This window comes from Coturnix japonica, chromosome 34 (genome assembly GCF_054131305.1).
Source record: "Coturnix japonica strain WE chromosome 34, WE-NBRP24, whole genome shotgun sequence".
NCBI classification, from domain to species: domain Eukaryota; kingdom Metazoa; phylum Chordata; class Aves; order Galliformes; family Phasianidae; genus Coturnix; species Coturnix japonica.
The window spans coordinates 3083546-3105819 of record NC_140696.1 but is presented as its reverse complement, the minus strand read 5'-3'; the positions used below and the strand labels follow the sequence as shown (position 1 = coordinate 3105819).

Below are 22274 nucleotides of genomic sequence, written 5' to 3'. Positions count from 1 at the left end.
TCTAAAAGTGCATGGCACGCCAGCCAAGCCCCAACCCCATTACCGCCAATGGCAACATTGAGCTAGAGCCCATCTGTGGATGCGTTGCTTAGTGGTGGCTGCTTTTCTCCTGAATACATTTAATTTTTCCTCTACATTAGAAGAGCACAGTAAGTAATTTTCCACACTCTCCCTCCGGCATGGTGCTGGGCTTACGCTGCTATGAAGATGAGCCAGAACAGTTGCTGCTTTTCCTATTGCTGTAGGATGGAGGCCAAGGAAAGTGAACACCCAGAAAGAACCTCTCAGCCCAGAGTCGGCCAGGCCATAGGCAGTGTGGCCATCTCTGTGTTTACAAGCTTTGTCTTTGAATACATTTTACATTGCAGCTAAAAGGAGGCCTTAATTTTTCCACCATAAGAGACTGTTTTACAGCAGTAACCAGGCAGCAAATTTACACCAAATTGGAATTGTAGAGTTGGAAGGGTCCCATAAGGATTGCCAAGTCCAGCTCCTCCTGGGTTATTATTTCGCATTGCCTTTCATAAGGGGAAGTGAGAATGACAGAAAAATGTGAGAAAAAGAGGATTCCTACATCCAAACTGTTCACCTGAGAAACATTTCCCCACGTGGAAAAAAAACCCAACAACTGGAATCCTTACTCATCTGCTTCAGAAAACTTCCCAGGCTTTGGATGACCCAGAAAACCAACAACCATCAGTTGGTTTTTGGAGCTGCACCCTCCAATAAGAGCTGCATTTCTGAACAAAACAGGTCTGCTTGGGTACATCTGTGCCAAACAAGTCCTCTATAAAGCTTATTTATCGAGCCTCTCCCTGAGAAAGGTCTGAACCAGCCCTGAAGCCATCCACCCCAACACCTACCCAAAAAAGGGCTTTTTTTTATCCTTTCTGGCAAAGTGTGAAGGTCTTCCACTGAGTTGGCCAAACAACCTGCTGCTAAGGACGAGAGGATGACTGACGCTCCAAAACCCTTTTCTGGGAGATGTCATTATTTAGAAAGAGAGCTAATTATAGCAACTGTATTGGAGGAATGTTTCTTATGCCACAGGCAGCGCTATTTGAGTGCCGCCCAACAACAGGAAGCTATTAATTTCAGTGAGTGTGGGCTCCTCTGGCCATAGAGCCCATTTCTGATGTGTAACTGAGACGCGCGTGTTTACAGCTCTCAGAGGTGATGATAAACCTGTTTAACCTGGGTCGCTGTGTTCTGCTGGGCTAAGTTTTCATGTCACCCTTTGAGCCTTGGCACGCACACAGACTGCCATGGTCCGGGCCCAAGGTTTTCCATCAGAGCAACACTGACTCATGCAAAACTGTCAAGGTCACCAGTGCCAGCCCATCTCCACACTGCTCTGTATGGTTTTCAGGACGAGTTTGGATCAAGCCATTGCCTGCAGGGGTTGCAGAACCCTGGGAGTGTGATATTTGCTGGTGCTCTGGGACAATGACACCACACATGGCCACTATCAAACCCATGCTCCAGAGCCTGCTGCACCAGCCCAGCATGGGGCACGTCCCAAAGCCAACCCCTTGATGTGCTGGCCAGCTCCTGTGAGCTTTTCTCCCCTCCCTAACCTACAGCGTATACAGTTGCTAAAAAGATTACGGTTTGCAAAGTTCAGCCTCAAGTAGCATGACTTTGAATACAGAGGGCAATCACTTTAAAATTTATTACCTGCTGCTTGGCCAGCAAAGTTTCCAGATCAAATGACGTGCTGAGCCTATTCCTGCTCAGTGACGCAGCAATTTATATTACTGATCAGTCATTAAAACCTCTGGCATATAACTGGTCATGTTTTGCATGCCAACATAGCATCCACACATCAAATTTCAACCTTTGAGTATAAGCGTAGCCATTAATAGCATCTATCAGTTTTTTCAGCATTGAAAGACTAGCTTGCTCTAATTTAAACTGCCCTTAATATAGCACAGAGGGGAGCGGGCTCTTCTCTGCAATTTTGATTTCAGGAGTTGCTCAAAGACTTCACTTGGGACCACCTGATGTGAACTCCTCTGTGCCCCATAGCAAACCCACTATGGGGTTGGAAGGGCAGCGTTTACATCATCTATCTGTCACCCTGGATGGTGCAGAAGGAGCTCCTCGTGCTTACCCACAGCCAGCCGCATCCAACCCAAAGAGCTGGAAAGCACAATAACAGAAACGTGGCAAAAGCCAACTGTTGATAGATCTTTGGAAAGGAGCAATGTTTCCCTCGCAGAGGGAGCAGTCGTATTACGCTGTGTTTGCTGCACAATGGTTTCCTACATGCATACTTTAGAGCTAAGCTATAAAAGCAATAGTGCTTTAGTGAATCACTGCCTTGTGTCTACACTGCACTGGAAGAGGAGCTCAGGCTATCTCACCCTTAGAAAGCACAGAAACTAAGACAACGTTGCCATGCAAGCTGCCTTCTTTATCAGCGTGGCATATCGCACAGTGGTTTGCAGGAGGGTCTCACTGTGCACTGATGGCTCTCTATTTGCCTGAACACTGTGTGATGTTGGGATAACAGATAGGGCTGTGCTCCTGTGCTAAGAAAGGGACCTAAGGCCCTCCAGGGCCCCAGTCTTGCTCTCATCCCACTCAGCACCTCAGCATCCCGTTAGAAGTGACACACAGACCTCATGACTGCAAGGTGAAACCCACACAGAGCCCCAGATACAGTGCAATTATTTGTAGAGATGCTTGAAAGCAGGAAGAGAATGATCAGTGTAGGCTGAGATTCTCAGATGATTTATAATGCATCACTCTTAGGCTCCCAATCACCAAAACAGTCTTGACAACGTTATTTATCTCTTGGAAAGCTCCTCTTAAAATCTGAAATGGTGGCCAGGCGCCATCGCATTGGTCACATTCAGTAAGAAGTCTGATGAGAGTTACACCTTGAATTTCAGAGCCATATTTACAACATCAAGAGTGCAACAAAACAACTGTCTGGAAGGAAACTGCAACCCCTATAGCAACTCCTGCCAACAGCAACACTTCTGACTCAGGCAGGTCAGAAGCCAGAACCACAAGGGGTTAATATTGTGGTTTACCAAAACTTCCAAAGGAAGCTTAAATATCAAACTTAGGTCTAAATGGGGTTCGATAAACAGGTGCTTAGAATCATGTCAATCATAGAACCAAAGAATGGCCTGGGTTGAAAAGGATTGCAATGCTCACCCAGTTCCAACCCCCTGCTGTGTGCAGGGTCACCAACCAGCAGCCCAGGCTGCCCAGAGCCACATCCAGCCTGGCCTTGAATGCCTGCAGGGATGGGGCAGCCACAGCCTCCTTGGGCAACCTGTTCCAGTGCATCACCACCCTCTGGGTGAAAAACTTCCTCCTAAGATCCAACCTAAACCTCCTCTGTCTCAGCTGAAAACCATTCCCCCTCGTACCCGTAGCAAAAGTTTAAAACCAATTTAAAACCAGTTTAAAACCATTCCCCTTAGCAAAAGTTTGATTTCCCAACAAACAAACAAACCCACTGGGGTGAAACCAGCACCACAATCACACCCAGAGCAAAGCACTGCGCTCCCCATCAATTGCATCACTGCATGACTGCAGAAAGTCAGCCTAACTGTGAGCACCCCTGAAGGGAACGGCAGCAAGGGTCACTGCTTAGGGACAGAATGGGGCAAGATCAAGTGGGGTGGTGGGACTCCACTGGACATAAGGGCTCAATGGGGGGGAAGCAACAGAGCTGGGAGAGGGCTCTCCTAGAAAGCACCGCTGCCTGGGGCGGAGGCAGCACGCACAGCGTTTCCTTCTGCACTGTTTGTTTGGAGAAGGAGTTAAGCAGCAAAAAAAGAAAAGTCAACATACCAGTATGTGTCTGCCTGTGTGTCTCCAGGGCATCTTCTTTTGAGAATTGCGCACCGCACTGATCACAGACAAATGCTTTGGCACCCGCTGTAAAGACAAAGGAGAAAAGGAGCATTATTCAGAGAGCACGCATAGCAGAGCTACGGCACACAGCAAGGTGGGAAATCACAGTGGCAAAGAGCACTGCAGAAGGAATGGGGTGGCACAGCCAGGCATCCCCAGCGCTGAAGCCATGTAGGGGGACAGGGCGTGGATGGAGCAACTCGACAGCAAGCATCCAAAATCAAAGCTCCTAACAAGTATCTGATAGGAGGATTTATCCATTCCTGGAGAGAAAGGTTCTCATGGAACCAACACAAACAAGCAGCATGAAAGTGACATGAAGAGGACTCCTGTAGGAACGCATGCATTTTTAAAGCCATTCACTTCATAATAGAGCAGAATTTGTTTGATAGAGGGATGTGTATTTCATAGCCCACAAACAGCAGCAAGAAGCAGCTGCCCTCCTCCGTGCCACTGCTCCTTGAGTTCCAAATAACAGCACAATGTACAGATACACCATTGACGTTGCACAGTTCTTTCACTGCGAGGAGTTGCTTGCCAAGAAGAAATTAAATATTTGCTTTCAAAAAAATCATTAAACATCAATGAGTTTCATTAGAGTGGCAACTGATCTAACTTTAATTGGTTTCCTGCCCCTTCCTATTGTAGCGCCGTCACCAGTATCAGAGGATGGGAGGAAAGCGAAGGCAGAACCATCTGATAAGCAGCGTGGCAGAAACAACACCATTCAGTGAGAAGCACAGATACTCCTTTGCCTGTGAGAGAGATGTGGTGTTTGGGGGAATTCTTAGAAAATCACTATCAACATGTGCCGCGTGCGGCGGGTCAGAGGTGCCGGTGAGAACAAGGAAAAAAAACAGGATGTCTAACAGCAGATAAGTCACTTCCAGATAAAACCAGATTAACAATGCACACTATCTCCAGTGCATACGCTGCCAGGACAGAGCTGTGAACGAGGCTGTGAGATCATGAAGCTCGATTCTGCTGCCGCAGGGACCCATCCGCGGAGCAGCTCAGAGGACAGGGGCACACAGAGCTGCTCCTCACGCTCAGGAACCAACCTGGGGACGCACAGTGCAATGAAACAAAAGGAGAGACGGAGGTACCACCAAATCCATTACCACGAGAATTCCTTCGCCTTTAAATTGTCTTAGTAACGGCTGGCTCACAGGCAGAAATATTTGGCAGCAGCGAAATTAAAAGTGATAAATTTTCTTGCCAAGCTTTGATCGATAATAGAGGTCTCATCTGTTAATCAATAAGACAGTCTGCCTGTTTACTGTGCATATGTTGTTCTCTGCTGCCTTCCCTATGATGTCAAGTTTGCATTCAAAACAACTCAAGTGTGCATAAACCACATGGCTGCTTGCAAAAAAATAAATAGGAAGGTGCACTTCGGTGACATCACGGCCATGGCCACAGCCCTGCTCCCATGTGCTGGGGGACACAGGGATGTGGGGACACAGCCCCATGCCAGCTGCCCCTTCCCTTTGCCCAAGGATGGCTTTAATAATGAGCTGGGCTCTATTACCGGCATAATTAGAGAGGTCACTGCTGTTCAGGAGCCATCATGCCGGAGCTTGCTTGGGATGTTTTATTCCTGGAGCAGTGACCCAAAAGGCCAGCAGGGCCCCCATGCCACAGTTTCTGTGTTGGGTTGTTTTTTATTCTGTTGTTGTTTTGTAATTTCATTTATCCCCACAAGCACACACTGCATGCCATACAGGGCCAAACAGGGGGCACGCGGCATTGTCCAGGTAGTGACAACAAAACCTCATCTACCGAATGGTAAATGATGGGCAGTTGGCAGCACCCAAAACATCTCGCTGAGCCAAACCAGGCACAGAGCACGTCATGCATCTCAATGAGGTGCAGCTCCCAGTCCAGCAGCAGGGACAGGCACTGGGAGTGCAGGAGTGGGGCAGCCTTCCTAGGCACCCATGGGACCCTGATCAATAGGGCAGCACCGCCCACCCCTCCCCATCAGCCTCCAGCACAGCTGATGTACAGCAGGCAGTTGCCAAGGCGATGCCTCTCCATCGCCACTTCGAGCTCTGAGACCCACTGCTGCTAACCATGAGGTTACATCAACCTGATGCAGCAACAAGTTGGCCCTGCATTGAGCAGCAGAAGCATGCAGGGCCAGAACCCCATGAGCATCACCACCACTGCAGCAGGGCCACAGTGGGGACAGCACGGAGCTGCAGTCCCCAGCTTTGACACAGTCCTCAGCACCAACACGGCCCCCCGCTTCAACACAATGCCAACCCATAGGGAGGGGAAGGTGGGTATAGCACAAGGTATAGCTTGGTGGATACAGGGAGGCACAGGGACTGCTGAACAGCTCAGAGAAAAGCAAAGCACGAGGCACCCGCCAGCAGCTGACCGGGGGGGCGGGGAGGGCAGGGGGACAGCAAAATTCCTTGAGATTTTAAAATAAACAGGGTGAATGTTCTGATGAGATATGCACGCTGGGTTACATAAGGAAGTACAGAGTGTACCAAAACAGCATACCCAAAAAAAGCATAAGCTGTCAGAACAATGAGTACAGACACGGGGCATTTTACAACAGGCTATGCTGTACAGTTTTATTTACAGTACCTCTTATCAGTCAGGGAACAGCACGCTGCCTGCCAATTTCCAAAGGCCAGGACTGTGTGTTCTTTCACTCAAGTAGATGTGTACTCCAGGCAGGGAATTTTTTTTCTAATCAACAAAACAAAAACTGATCTGGAGCCAGAATTCCTGTAATGTACACACGCTCAGAGGGGAGGGGGGGGGAGGAGAGAGTACGGCGATTGAATATGTAAATAGTTCAAGGTTAATTTTACTATGTGAGTCACCAGGAAAAATGTCATCCAACATCTGAGCTTATTATAACGGGGCTTAGAAAAAACAGTTAGATGTTTATTAGAGGGAGCATGACATATTTGAAAGCAGTACATCAAGAGGCTGCGGTGTCAGGGCTTTTTTGGCTTTTTTTTTCCTCTCTCCCCTCTATTTTTTTCTCATTTTACTCTTTTCTCCTTTGAAATAACACCCGTAAAAGCTATTAGCCCATTAAAATGTAAACAGAAGTTTTTGGGGAGGGTATTTTTAGCGGGCGGCTTGTATTGCCTACAGTACATAGATATCTTCAGATGATCTTCCCAAGGGGATGGGACTTAACGTGCTGCCAAGTATCAGCTGTGTTTTGGAGCATGCCTTGTAAATTGGCACACAAGCCTCCACCGAACATTTATATCTGTACGAGCAAATTTATAGCTCCTGCCTAATAAAGGTCCTCGCGGCAGCAGGCTGGCAAAAACACGCCGAGAAGCGGCTCTCTCAGTGCCCGGCACGCAGCGGGATGGGGTCAGCACGTGCTTTTTGTGCTTTTTGGCCCTTTTCTTTCCTCGCTGGACAGGTTTTTCCTCCCTGCAGGGCTAAGGCTGCTCGTGCCGTGACATGGGGATGAATGATGCTTGTTTTAATGACACGGCGTGAGCGATGTGCTCAGTTTCTCGGAAATTAGATCCTAGAAACGGTGAGCTTGAGCATCGCCCCCAAGCAGGATGGATGCGATGCCTGTGGCTCCCAGCTCAGGGTTTTGCCCCCAGTTAATACGTACTGGGCAGCCATGGATGCAGCACTGCCATTCAACCCCTTTTTCCACATCTTTTTCCCCCTAAAGTCCCAGGCTACACAGCAGCCCTAGGATCAGGTGGCACCCCCTTGGCCATGCCAAGCTCACTGCTGCCCTATCTACTGTGCCCAAGCTGGTGGGCACCAAATCACTGCAAACCTGGAGCCACCGACATCCCACCACTATTTTAACCCATTTAAAAGAAAAAACAGCTTCTTTAAGACTCCCCCTGGTATCTACTCTGTGAAACATGGAGACAATTGATCAGCTTTTCCCATGGAACACAGCAAACTACGAGCTTTAGTGCCGGACCGCACCTCCTGCAAAACATCCTGCACCTCAACAGCTCATCCTGGCATGGGGGTGCCCTGAAATGGCTCTGACCTGTAAGGAAAAGGCTCTGTAGATCTGAAAACAGAGCCTTCCTATTTTTAGTCCCTATCAGCCTTAATAATACTTCCCAACGCCCATTCAGCTTAATTACTTTATTGAGGACAAGGAGCAGGCTCTCTAGGTTTAACGCTTGTGATGTTAGGAAGTAGTAAAATGTTCTAACTGGTTAAAAATGACACTCGTCTGCTTGCCTTTGGTGTTCCCAAGACCGTAATTGCGGCGCAGGCAGAAGGTCTGAAGCTGCTGGGCTGCTCCAAAGCTTTGATTTTCAACTCCTGCACCGTAACTGAGGTGTTGCATTACAACAAGCACAGTAGTGGTCTTTCCAGAGTCAGGATAAAAACAGATAGATAGGGACAAACAGATCTTGTGAGGGTCACAGAGATGGCATTGGGACACCTTTGCAAGGTGCTCTGATACCTCCACAAACCTGCTCTCCTCCGACAGCAGATGAGCTGTGCCTCATTAACCTTCCCAACTAATTCTACCAATTTACTAAACCACTGTATTCCCGCGCCCATTTAACCGTCCCTGGCTGTGATAAACTTTTATGGGGCTGGTGGGCAGGGGAAAGCTGAAAGGAGGTTGAGGCAATAAGAAGAAGAGGTACTTAAAAACAGAACTCATATGCCTCTAAAAAACAGAAGGAAAAAGAATCACAGAATCAAAATGGGTTGGAAGGGACCTTAAAGATCATGGAACCATAGAATTTAGAATGGGTTGGGTAGGAAGGGATCTTAAAGAGCACAGAGCCATAGAACTTAGAATGGATTGGGTTGGAAGGGCCCTTAAAGACAACAGAGACAGAATTGTAGAATGGGTTGGGTTGGAAGGGACCTTAAGGAGCACAGAACCAAAGATGGTTGAAAGGGATCTCAAAGACCATACAGCTCCAACCCCTGTCATTGACTGGTCGCCACCCATGGCCCAAGCCATGGCAGAGAGCAGCCAGAAGAACCAGAGCCATTGTGGGAAGTCTGCTCACTGCTCTACGTTCCTGCCCAGCCTTGCAACATTCTCACTCAAAAAGCACGACACACCAAAGGATGGGCACAAAGGGACTCAACCCACACAAACACATGGCTGCTATTTTGAGGCAGAAAACAGGAAAAGAAGTATTTGCCCGTGCTGCATCTCAAGGAGGGTCCTGAGGCAGGGCTCCATATCAGCAGAACATCCAGACCCTGCCTAACTGCAACGTGTGCTCCAAAGCAACAGCCCTACATGCGTGACACAGCACCAACTCCAATCCCCGCCCCTTCAGGCACGAGGGATTAATAAAAATTTGGGATTATATATTATTAAAACGCTGTAATCGGCGAGAAGGTGGAGAGAGGGGAAAAAAAATATGGATTAAAAAAAGAAGTGCCAAGTAAATTTATGCACTGTCGTCGCTTTACTACCCTAATTAATTCAGTAATTTCAAAAACAATTTTATTTATGTTCCATTCACCACATCAAAAGTGCAAAGAAACAACCCGCAGTGATGCTAAAATAATACCTCAAGGCATCTATTTTTAATCAGTAAAGAAAAAAAAAGAAAGAAAAAGAAAGAAAAAATCCAAGCCCTGGTTTCTATACAATCTCTCTTGGGCAGACCACCAACTCTAAGAGAGAGAAAACAGCCGAGCCCTCCGTGAGTGCCTTCCTGGCTGCCGAAAACAGAGCTTGTCAAAAAAAAACAAATCCATAATGGCCTGAGGCTCCTCTCCAATCTATTTTCTGCTCAGCTGGTTTTAAATGAAGTTATTATGAGTCATTAAAACACCCGCAAGCCTGTGGAAGTCAGCCAATTACAATTTTAAATTTAGCCTGTTCTCTACCCCATTCTCTTGTTTTCTTCTTTTTGCTCGCATAAAGCTGCTTTTTATTATTATTATTATTGTTATTATTATTATTATTATTACTTCTCCTCTCCCCTATTTCACCCAAGTGGAAAAGACAGTTAGGAAAACCTCCAGTACCTTCCACTAAAAGCATAAAAGACATCTAAGAAGGGCCTGAAAATATCAAGCTGCAAACTAGGCTTGGGTTTAGAGAGATGTGAAAGGGTTTTCTTTTCATCCTGTTCTCTAAACTGCCATTAAAAATACATATATATGCAATAATTGAATATAAAGATAATATAAAAATGGGAGGTGGGGGTTTTATAAAAGGTGAAGGCTTCTGAATCAAGCGTGAACCTCAGCCCCAAAGGATGAGCTCATCCACAGTGCTATCAGGGCCAGCTTCATGGGGAAATGGCAGACAGCAGCGCCAGGTAGCACAGAAGGAACATGTAAACCGAAGTATTTCCTATGTGTTCCTTCCAGCTCGTCAGCAAAGAGCAACCAAAGGTGCCCAAGTGGTGCCTAATGGGATGCTCAGTGCAACCCTTCCTCTGCAGCTGCCTTCAAGCTGCAAGGCAATGGGTCTGCATCCCAAAGAGTGGGGCGGGAGCGATGCTCAAGGGGAAACACGCCAGCAAGGGATGAACCGGGGCTGTGCTTTGGGCTCATTTTGGCACCCAAGCCATTGGCTTGGCCAGGTGGCAGTGGTTGCACCACTCCAGGTGGGGGGACAGGGTGAAGGCTGTCCCTTGCTGGGGACTTTGCCCACTGCTGAGCCACATCACCTGACATGGGAAGGCACCAGGCAGCACCTCCCTCACACACCACCCGAAAATAAGGGGATGGGATGGATGCACCAAAGGTGGGGAGAGCATCCACCAGCGTCAACATCCCAACTTCATCAGCCAGCTCTGCTAATTGGAGTGCTGCTTGGGGACAAGGGGAGACGCAATGGGGAGAAAGGGATATTTTCAGGTTAAAAAAAAATAATAATCATTTCAGCTTAGCAACAATAAAAAAGGTTATTACATAATTTCCACTTTTCCTCCACCCTTAAAGTAATGTTCTATCTGACAGCCTCCTCTCAGAGGGGAAAAAATGACAAATCCAATCCAAAATTCAACAGCCTGTGTTCTGTTCAGAAAGCACACAGTGTACTATACAGCCCATAAAACTCCAAACAGCCTCCAGACACTTCTGCAATCGTCCTCCATCAAAACACTTTGTCTTGCATACAAAAATAAGATACAGTGCTGAACGGAATACGAAATCAGCCCATTACAGTACAGGGAGGCTGCTACTTAGCAACAAGGGGGCTTTAAAGCCGCGATGCTCTACAGGAAACAAAATCTGTCAAGCCTGTTGGGCAAATGATAAACATTAGCAGTATTAAAAAACACAAAAGCCATGTAAATGGATTGTGAGCGGCGCGGGGAGGGCTGGGCAGGAGCAGGGATGGGGCAGAGGGCGGCTCCAAGCCAAGGGGAGAGGTCCCAGCCCGACCCCCCCTTGGGGGGCTTTAGCACATTGCCCTGCATTGAACTTCCATAACTTTCCCATCTCGCATGCACGACGAGGAACCTGGAAAGGCGACGGGCTGCGCCGCGATGATCACATATATTTAGCAGTATTAATGTAGACAGATGTGCGTAAGATTTATTTGCTACAGAGAGCACTATGCTGTAATGGGTCCTGGCATCGCGCTCCGCATAATGCGGCGCAGAACACCTTAAATAACAAAGAGCAGCCAAAAAGAGGGGAGAGAGGAGAAGCGGTGACGGGTGAAAAATAAATATATTTCATCAGGTAAAGGGGGGGAAAAAATAAGCTGGCTCTGAATCAGCAGCCGGGTCTAGGAATGGAGCCAAAACAGGAGCTAAAAAGCAAACCATATTCTTCTGGTCTCAGCTCAGACTCCCGAGGCAGAAAGGATTGGGGGGCGGAGGGGGGGGGTAGAGGGGGGAGAGAGAGAAATGTATTTTTCATCAGCCAGTGTATAATTTATAAACAGCATTAAACAGTTTTTGTTTTCTTTCTTCCTCTCTCCTGTGTGTGCGGGTTGGCCGGCAGTCAAGCCTGCATTAATTTCTGCTGTGGGTACAGTGTGTTCTTGGATGCACATCTGCGGATGATCATAAACGCAGGAATGCTGGCAGAACATCCAGACCTGCCGGCAGGCCGCTGACATCACTCGGGGACCGAACACGGGACGGCGGCCAGGCAGGGTGAGGGGGGGCCGGGAAAAATCCCTGCTGAGCCTTCAGCGCTTCCCTTCCTGCTCCCTTCCACCGAACAATGCCGGGCATGGAGGGAGGAGCGCGGCGAGGGGCTATCGCCTCCATCTCTGATCAAACATCTTCAGCTGGAGATAACCAGCGAGGAAGGAAAGGTGATGTTCATCAGAGATGGGCAGCGGGCAATGAGGCTGTACTGCCTGATCTTGGCAGGATGAGCACCACCAGGTGCCCCCCATGGGACCCCCCACCCATGGGACTGCAGCAGGGTCGGGGCTGTATCCTGTTCCCTGCACCTTGCAGCTCCCTGTGCTGCTCCTCCATCCCCCTGCAGCCCCCAAGCAGTGCAGGTGCTACAGGAGGGCACAGCACTGCCCATGCATTACAGCAGCCTGCATACATGGCCTTGTCCCCATTTCCAGTCTGGGTGGTTACAGCATCCATCTCCACAGCAGAGATTTCGGACCAGAAGCAAAGGCAAAGCAAGCAGCAGGGAAGGAGTAAATCCCCAAATCCCCCCTGCTTCTCCCTGGCTATGAGTGGGGTTTTTTTTGCTGTCCTTCTCTTAATGCAATCTTTAAAGTTTTTGCAAACACATCCCTGTTAGGAGCAGGCAGAGATAATGCAGCCACGCCACGCATGCACCAACACTTTGCACTTCATTAAGGGTAAGCCTATATTGAAATGTAAACATTTGGCAGAGTATTTATCATGCACCTGAAAGCTGCTGAGATAAGAGCACCGAATAACCCCCACGTCACACCGCACACCACAAAACCCCTATAGGGCTGGCTTGGACATTTATAAGGATGAGAATGATTACGTTTAGGCATGTTGGATTCTCTTATCCGCACCCCACCACCCCAAACTGAAATGAGTTTCCATGAGACACGCACCCCCATAAGCTCAGAGCACAAGGACAACACGGATGCAAGGATGGCCCCCCTCTCCCTATAGGACCACCCCTCTCCTTTACCCTGGGGCACAGGGGAGTCCTAAAGGCACAGTCTCAAGCAGGTTGAGTTTGGAAAGTGATCAACAGCCATGAGAATAAAACATGCAACACTCCATGTGGGCTCCTGCCTTTCTGTGCCGGAGCACTTCAGCTCGAGAAGAAGGTCATTGCTTCTTCAGTCCCTCTATGGGAAGAGTTTGGTCAAAGAGATAAAATAGGATCACTGGGATGGCTGAGGACGTACACAGCTCTTTGAGAACCAAAGCTCCATGGCACCTGTGATGGCCATGATCGCATGCCAGGGGATGAGGTCTGTGCCCCACACCCTGCAGCAGAGAGGCAATGGGGACGTGCTCCCTAATCTCCCCATTAGCTGCAGTGCATCCTTGTCATCAGGTTTCTCCCCAAAACAGTTGGAAATGCGAACTGCAATTAAAAATATAGTTTACTACCTTCAACCTTTAGAGGGGGGCACCGGAGCTGGGTGGGGGGGTACCCATCTCCTTTGGGGCATGCTCCCAATTCAATCATCAGCTCGTGTATGAAGCAAGCTGACCGAGAAAACAAGCCGACCCCGTAGAGCTGAGCTCCATCCTGGCCGGGTTGGGGGGAGGCGAGGGGAGAGGTGCAAAGGTCTCCTGCTTTAATAAATAACAGCGCTGGAATCCGCCGCGGCTGTTTTCGAGTGCTGGGAGAGCTCGCCCTGCCCGCTTCCCCCCCCCCTCCCTAACCCTTGCCAGATTAGAGAAAAAATTAATCCTGAGCGATGACAAACTTGGCTCGGCGCTCACTGTACATACTGTACCCGCACGGCTGGCAGCCAGCCATGGACGGGACAAGAGCCAAAGCGGCGGTAACAAACACGAGCCGCGCACGCCAGCGCTGCGGGAGGAAGGAGGGGAAATGTCCGTACCCTGCAGCCCCAGGGCAATGCTGCTGGCCCTCAGCCCCCCCCCGACCCCCGTGCCTCATGCAGAGTGGGATATTGCTTTATAAAGCAACCGAGCTCAGGATCTCTGCCACCAACCCGAAGCATCCCTGAGATGCTCCCTAGCATCATCCCCCTGCAAGAGTCCAGTATGCAGCATTGCTCTCCTCGGAGCATCCCATCACATCCCAGTGGCCACCTGCATTTCTTTTTTAGTTTTAATTAAATAAAACCCTGAGCTGTACATGGGGCTGCATGCCCAACAGGAACATCAGGCTAAATTGACTTGCAGAAGCCTCCTCACCAAGCGCAGTGCTCCAGCCTTCCTATATCTATTTAATTAAAGGGCCTGCATAATTTGAACCCGATAGTTAGATTCATTAGACAGAGAATACCTAATTCTGCAACAGTTTTGCTAATGAAGCCACGCCGGGTATCTGTACGTGAGGAGCAGCGTGCAATGCCCAGCACACAGGAGCAAAGACACTGCCTGAGCCCTCTGGCAGCAGCACAGAGCACTGAGCACTACACGGAGTTTGTTATTGCAGGCTGCTTAGCATGGAAAATATTTCCCCAGTTACAGAATTGGAAACAAACTTTAAAAACAAGGTGAAAAAAAACCAACAACAACAAGAAAACAAACCCGAAACATAACACCAAAAAGTCTCATCTCAAGGGATGGGTGCTGGATGAGATGTTTGCCATTTGTTGCTGCAAAGGGGTTGAGGCCACCCCTGGGTGCAATGCATGTATCAAGTGGTCGCAGTAGGTGGGCACTGAGCACATCCCCACCAGCACCCCGATCCCAACCCACCTGAGTGTGCCAGTAAGTGCATTCGGAGCCTCAAGCTGTCCAGAAACCTCTTCCCACACAACTCGCATCCGTACGTCTTCATACCGCTGTGCAGCTTCCTAGGGTAAAACACAGACAGGTTAGTGCTGCTGGGGGCTTGGGGAGAGGGCAGGATGCAACCATCCTATGATTATTATGCTCTTTAAGGACCTTCCCAAGACAACCATCCTATGGTTCTTATGCTCTTTTAAGGACCTTCCCAAGCCAACCATCCTATGGTTCTTATGCTCTTTAAGGACCTTCCCAAGCCAACCATTCTATGGTTCTTATGTTCTTTAAGGACCTTCCCAACCCAACCATCCTATGATTATTATGCTCTTTAAGGACCTTCCCAAGCCAACCATCCTACGGACCTTCCCAACCCAATCATTCTCTGATTATACACTCTTTAAGGACCTTCCCAACCTAGCCCATTCTACAATTCTATGGTCCTATGATCTTTAAAGCCCCTTCCAATCCAACTCGTTCTGCAATTCAGTGGTTCCATGATCTTAAAGGGTCTTTCCAACCCAGGCCATGCTATGTAAGATCCTATGTTTCTCAGTATTGAATGTGGGATATGTGTTTGCATCCCTCAGCCATTCCTGATATCTACATACAGTATCTTTTGGTAAACTCCCACCTACGTGTTGGGCCCTTTAAGTCAAAGCGATGTAACTCTAAGAGGTTGCTTGGACACATCTGTTATCAAATCTCAATTCCTACCCAGACACGGCCTGTTACAATCACAACATAAAAAAAACAACCATCAGCCAGCCAACAGGAAATGTGGCCCTCACCATTTCTTGGTGTGCAAAACAACACCCGCCTCTGCCAAACTGCACAACCAGAACTGCAACCTACAACACCCCACGCCACACCAAGGTTCACACGATTGATAAGCTCAGGCTTTTGCAAACAAGAGCAGCTTTGCAACTGACAGAAGCATCAACCCCAAGTAACGAATGCTTCCAGCCAAGTTTGTTGGCTTTTGCTTAAGGGATGCACCTCATATAACCCAAACTTTTCATATTGGTGGCAAGGAAGAGTTCATGATAGCAGCAGCATCATTTCAAAATCAGATTCTGTAAACAGAGAAGCATTTGTGTGTGTTGGAGAAGCACCACACCAAACAGCCACACGCCGACCTCTGATCGAATCCACCATTTATCACTGCTTTGCAACAAGACAAGTATATTTTTATTGTGCTGTTGCCAACCACAAAACAGAAATGGTCTTGTATGAGTCTGGATGGTGAAAGGAAGGAAAGCCCACGACTTGCTTTGAGACAACACAGCAGTGCAATGCACTCTGCAAGAAAGTTGTTTCCCATCGTGGCTATCACAGATGGCTCCTCCAGGTAGCGTGCAAGGCAGCCAGCCCCACAATTGCCTGGTAATGAGGAGACCCAAGGATGCTACACTGCAGCATTGGGAATGCTGAGCTATAGAGACCCAGCACTGAGCAAATGCTCCCAGAGAAAGACAAGACAGCAAAAAGCAGTAGAGCAAGTTTGTTTCAACCCTCAACTTTGCTGTAGAATATAATTATTAATCAAGCTTGTCCTGAATTCACTGTGTCATAGCAGAGGATTAAGAGTCATGCACGAATTCAGGCCAAGGCAGTTTAGAATCCAAAGGATTTATCTGCCTTGCAAAAATAAATAAAACACAAGCCTCCTGACAGACTTCTACTGCCAAGAAGCAGCTAAATAAGTGACAATCTTCTAATTTTACATTTTTAATTATGGACATGCCTGTCACACTTCTGTGGTTCAGGCTGAGCTGAGTTCTGCACCTACAGGTTCAAACCTTTTTGCTGGGAAGAGCACAGCCAAAGTTACAGCTCTCACCTCTTTGGGGCTGGAACGTGTTTCGAGTGAGTTAAAACGTAGTTGGCTGATCAGCTCAAGCAAAACTTTGGTGGTTTTAAGTGAGGCTGGATGGGGCACTGAGCACTGCTGGAGCTGTGGGTGCCCCAGTGCACTGCAGGGATGGCCTTTGAGGTCCCTTCCAACTCAAACCACTTCCCGATTGTTTCAAGGATACGACCATTTCCTACTGTTGGTTTTCTATGGGTGTCTCCCCATAAGTGAAGACAAACTCTTGCCAGAGCTCAGTGACCACATCTCCTGCAGCCCTGTGCTGTCCCCTCGTCCCCCACCTTGTTGGTCCATAGGGACCAACACCAGCATGGAGACACGGGCAACATTTTCTGCTGAACACTGCAAGAGAGCTCCATATCTTCAACGCACAAAAAAGCAAACAACAACAACAAAATCAACCCAACGAAACACAAACCAACAAAAAGAGCCATCAAACTTCTCAGTTTTCAGCCAGCAGAAATATTTCCTTCTGGTTATCTGGAATAGAACGTCGAGATGGGAGGAGCAGAACGTGCGCTATGCCAATGTGCAGTGGGACCCTCTTTGGAGGGTGGCCATGCTCAGAGCAGGTCTGGAGGTGAAAGTGTATGGGATGAGGGTGGGACAGCAGGGATGCTCAGGGGACAGGAGTGATGCTCAGGGACCCCCACAAAGCCACCAATGGGCACTGAATGGATCTCCACTGCACTCTGCACGCATCCTCACCCATCTCACCATAATACAAACAACAACGCCCAGTGCCAAACTCAGCCCTCAACAAGCACTCATAAATAAGACTTCCTTCCCACCTCCTCCAGCAAAAGCAGCAAAATAGAGCAAAACAGCAGGGCTGGGCGCCACGGCCAACAAAAGAGCCCATTAATCTCACGGGTGCCGCAGCTCCTGGAAATCTGCATCTGCCATCAAACTTGGGTGCTGATTTTTCCAGTCGTTACATAACCTGCTTATTGTTTTAAAGCGCTCGAGTTCTCGCCGTGTAATTTATTTTCAATATCTTTATCAACAAATTTCAGAGGGAACAAAAGTTTTTCATTTGGCGGCTGCTTATAGGACGATCTTATCGCTCGCAATCTTATACAGGCTCTTTCAACAAGGTCTTAAAGCGCTTTATCTGCCAGGTTCCTAGTAGCAAAATATGATTGAAATGTTCTATTTATGCTCACTGGATTAAGGAGATGCTGCAAAACTGCACAAAAAAAAAACACCCAACCAACCTGGCAGATGTAAGCAAGGTATTACAGCTGCTCAGGCTGTTAAGATCTGAGGGGAAAGATCAATATGTGTTTGTACCATTTTACTGAAGTTGTGCCTTAAAAATAAAGGGGAGGGGTGGGGGGGAAGTATATTGAAGTACACTACTGAGAAGCGATGCCCAAACTTAAGTACAAAAAGATAAACTCCACTTTATTATTGATGCTGAAATTTTATGCCGTGCGCTCCCAAGCATATTAACCAGGACGATGCTCATGGGAATGTGAGCAACTGGGAAAAGCTCCTTTTCTCTTTTTTCCCCCTTTAACAGCCCGGCACCTCCAGAACACCTGCCCTCCTAGGGTGATGTTTCAGAGCATTTATTCTAAGATAGTTTTCTCTTTAATTACCGTTAGGATAAATAGCAGAAACTGAGGTTTCCAGGTGAGGAGGTGACTCTGGATGATGCAGGGGATGGATGGCAGGAGGCAGTGGGGCTGCCCCACGTGCAGCCGCGTGCCAAGGGGCAGCAGGACCCCCCCCTTGGGGGAGTGCAGCCGGACAAAAGCTGGGATGCAGGCAGGCCCCTCGCAAGCTGCAGGCAATTAAAAAGGCCCGTAAATGCCCCGCAAAAAGCACTTCAAAGGGACAGTAATTCCAGGCTCGGCCAGTCGAGACCGCGCGGTGTAAAAATTATGAGTTTTCCCCACGGGGTGCTTTGTGTGAAAAGGATGGGGCTGGTGGCAAAGGGGACATGGGGCAGCCTGCGTCCCCATCCCACCATGGCACCACTACACAAAACCCATCCCCTTCCATTTTGCTTTGATACGCCTCCCTTCCTCAGCACCCCTCTCCACCTCCCCAAAACACAGCCCCCACTCCACAGAACCCAACGCAGGGAAAGCTCTCAAGCTCTCCCCGCAGCCCCTTCCCCTTCCTCTCTGAGCGAGATGCATGTATTTGGGACATTTGATTACTTTTAAGTATATATTTTTCCCTCAAATAGACTGAATACAATGGTTAGGAAATTTGACAGAAAACTATTCTGAGCCATTTATTGCCTTAATACGCACCTTTGTCCAACAGGCAGTTTTGACAAGAGCGATAAATTCCAAATTTATGTCAACAGAGCATATGTTGAACACCTCATTTCTGAGCTAAAGCGGCATGCTGCCCCATAAATCACAGTTCTGTTTGAAATGAAAGTAGATTACAGGCCTGTGTTATTGAGCAGTTAGAGCTATAGTCATATAAATCAGAACTTTTAACTCTAGGCGATCCGTTGTGCAATTAACTAAAGGGTACTTTGTCATTTCAAGGCTTGTGCACAGACTTGGCAGGACGCACGGCTACCGGGGAAAGGCAGGGATGAAGGAGGAAAAAAGCCTTGCTGGCAAGGAAAGGCTGTACCAGCATGGAGTTTAGCTAAATACCTGTTGAATACAGAGCAAAGCTCCAGCTCCAGCCCCGTGTGCTCACTGACATGCAGCCAGGGCTCCCAGGGTCACCTCCAGGATGGAAATAGACACACGCATCCATCGGCACAAACACAACCTCGGCGCAGGGCTCTGCGGAGCGCCAGGAAACGCTGCTGGAGCCTGGCTAATAAATAAAGGCGAGGTGACACACACAGCAAGGTTAAGAGCTTGCTTCCCATTCTGCAGGGCGCACAGCCTTGCCCCGACCCGCTGTCGGCAGGAGCAGCCCCAGCAGCTGCACATCACCTCTGATATTTGTGCATGGAGCTTTCCCTCACGCCTGACTCCCCATGGGGAAAAACAGCACGGAATGGGGGCAAAACACAGAGTTTTGAGTCTTCTTCATTCTAGGGCTGCACCCAGAGACTTCCCCAGTAAAACCCCTGGCACAGGATTGATTGCTCCAGCAACCTTGCCAGCGTCCCTCTGCAATGAAAAGCTGCATCGGTTTCCTCCATCTCGGCCACTGCAGAGGTCAGCCGGCAACAATAACTTCTCAGCAATAAACACTGAGCCAGGCGCACGCGCTCTGGAGGAGCAGGTTGGCTGTTCTGCCTTGTGCTGAGCAGAGAAAGTAGAAAATGGGGGTAAAGAAACAACAAGGAGATGGCATCATGTGGTAGCTTCTCCCCATAGAAGACCCAGGGCTGAGCAAAACAGACGTGATGCTATGTGTAAAGCCATCGATGGGGCAGCCTGCTCATTGAAAAATCATATGGACTCTCTGAAATAATGGAATCATGAAGGCTGGAAAAGACCTCAAAGACCATCAAGTCCAACCATCCACCAATAGTGTCTCTAAACTGTGTCCCTCAGTGCCACATCTCCATGGTTCCTGAACACCTCAAGGGATGGGGATCCTGCCACCTCCTTGGGCAGCTGTGCCAATGGCTGCTCTTTCAGAGAAGAGGTTTTCCCTAATATATCCCACCTGAACCTCCCCGGTGCAACTTGGTGCCATTCCCTCTCATCCTATTGCTGTAAACACAACGGGGAGATCAGGCTGCATCAGTGACATCTCAGAGCCTTACTACATTAAAGACAAGATAAAAATACACATTAACACGGTGCTAAGAGTCTTGCACTGACTTGAAAGAAAGAAAGCATGGAAAGAAATCCACCCTTCTGCATTTCACAGATGCTCCTTATGCTTCGTCTGTGCAACAGTCAGAAATCCCACTGCCATGCCCAAAGCAATGAACCTCAGCACCCCTTGCATTTCCCTTGCACTCAATGCATGCATCCAGACTGGAGCATGGCAGCAGCATCTCACAGCCCCGTGAGAGGTGGAGGAGCTGCTGCAATTGCGCGTGAGAGCTGGAAGGTTACCACCCCTGTAAGTAGCAGCACTATAAAAAGATTCAGACACTAAGTATTTCCTTTCCTATAAAATATTCATTGCCGTATGTGAGAGCCAAGCAGCAGAAACCTCAAGCATTTCTAACTTTGTACTGCAGTAATAACAGAGTTTTATAGGAACCTTCTGATTTTATTTATATCGGGCTATAAATACGTTGTTCCATCAGATGCAGAACTGTCGGCTGCTGTGTTCTCTCCCTGCTGCAAACAACACACATAAAGCGTAAGGTGGACGGTGCAGGACCAGCGTGGCTCAGCATCCCAAATGAAATCAAGTTAAACAATTCAGAAGCAAAAACCCAAAACACCAATTCCATAACAGGTTTGCTCACGTTCCTCCGTGCTCCTCGCCGAGAGCACCAGCAATATCTCTGTGGGGTGAGCTCACTTATCCTAATAACACCAATCACCTGTCAGCAAGCACGCAGCCAAGCGCACAACGTGCCAGATGTGCCTCCTGGACCCAAATTCCCCTTCGCTTCTCAGCATCAATCCTGCCTCACCCCACAGCCCCACTGCAACCCCATGAGCACTGTGCAATGGCATTGGTGCAGGGTACCATTAGGGGATGCTTGGTTTTCATCCGCACCCCTCTCGCCCCAGCGAATCAATATGAAAATCAATTAATCTGCTGATATATTTTATCAAGATCCACGCGGCGATGCCACATCTCATTTACAGCGGGGACCTCGTGAAGAACCAAGGTCACCAGGTGGAATGCGGGCGACAAAACTCACGTTCTATATTGGTTACAAATAGAAAAGTGAATGAAACTGGGAGCAGAGATAAGAAAGGAGACCAGGGATGTAACAGTTACTACATGGGGAAAGCACGGTGCCAGCTTGGCTAACCAAGCTTGCCTAAATAGAAGGTGATTTGGGAGGGATGGGGGCACCCACCCATGGGCAGGAGTGATGCAGAAGGGGAGGCAGCACCCAATGGTTGCTTACAGCTGGTGATAAGGAGAAAGCAAGTGCATGCACCTCAGATCAGAGTGTTATATCCACAGCTCAATGACATCCAACCGTGTGCCGGCTGGAGCCGATGGCACCGCTGCAGCACTGCCAGGGCCCTCATCTCCAAACACAGCAGATTAAAATAGCAGAAAGAGCTATTAAGGGCATAAGGAAAAGGGGGAAGGGAGCAGAGCCCTTCCTCTCGGTTTAACAGATTTAGAAAGGAGAAGAAAACAAAAAAGTTGCCCTCAAAGCGCCACTGCACTTCAAATAAAACCTTGTGGGAGCAGGAAATAAAGATCTTTTCCTAAATTAATAAAGAAGGGAATAAGGGCAGGCAGATGGGATAGTTATCAATACAGGGCACTGAAATCCAGTGCTCGTGCGATGTTTGGGATGAAGCTGCTCGTCACTGCAGCTTCAAGAGGATGCTGACATCATTACACCAGCACGCCAACACTTCCCCTTCTTTCTAAAGAAGTTGAGAAACGGATTCCTCCTGTTTTGCCTCATCTTACATGCAAAAATAACAACCCACAACCCAACAAACCAGAAGACGCTCCTCAGAAGCACCTCAGAGCAATGCCACAACCTTAGAAAAGGCACCTAAGTCTCCATCCAACTGCTAAAGGATTCTGAAATTGGAGATCGACTCCATTTTGAGCTCTCAGTACTTTTCCATACTCTTGTTAGCTGCACTTGGCACTTCATAATATTCACCTTGAAAATCCAA

The 22274-nt window shown here is 48.4% G+C and overlaps 1 protein-coding gene across 4 annotated transcripts in view; it reads right to left on the bottom strand.

Moving 5' to 3' along the window:
* Nucleotides 1-22274, bottom strand: part of ZBTB16 (zinc finger and BTB domain containing 16) — an 87804-nt gene that overhangs the window by 23484 nt on the left and 42046 nt on the right. For all 4 annotated transcript variants that reach the window (XM_015884108.2, XM_015884106.3, XM_015884107.3 and 1 more), the window contains exons 3-4: nt 14655-14752; nt 3814-3900 (exon numbers count right to left, since the gene is read on the bottom strand). In XM_015884108.2, the coding sequence (XP_015739594.1) occupies nt 3814-3900; nt 14655-14752 (185 nt within the window). The remainder of the gene's footprint in view (nt 1-3813; nt 3901-14654; nt 14753-22274) is intronic.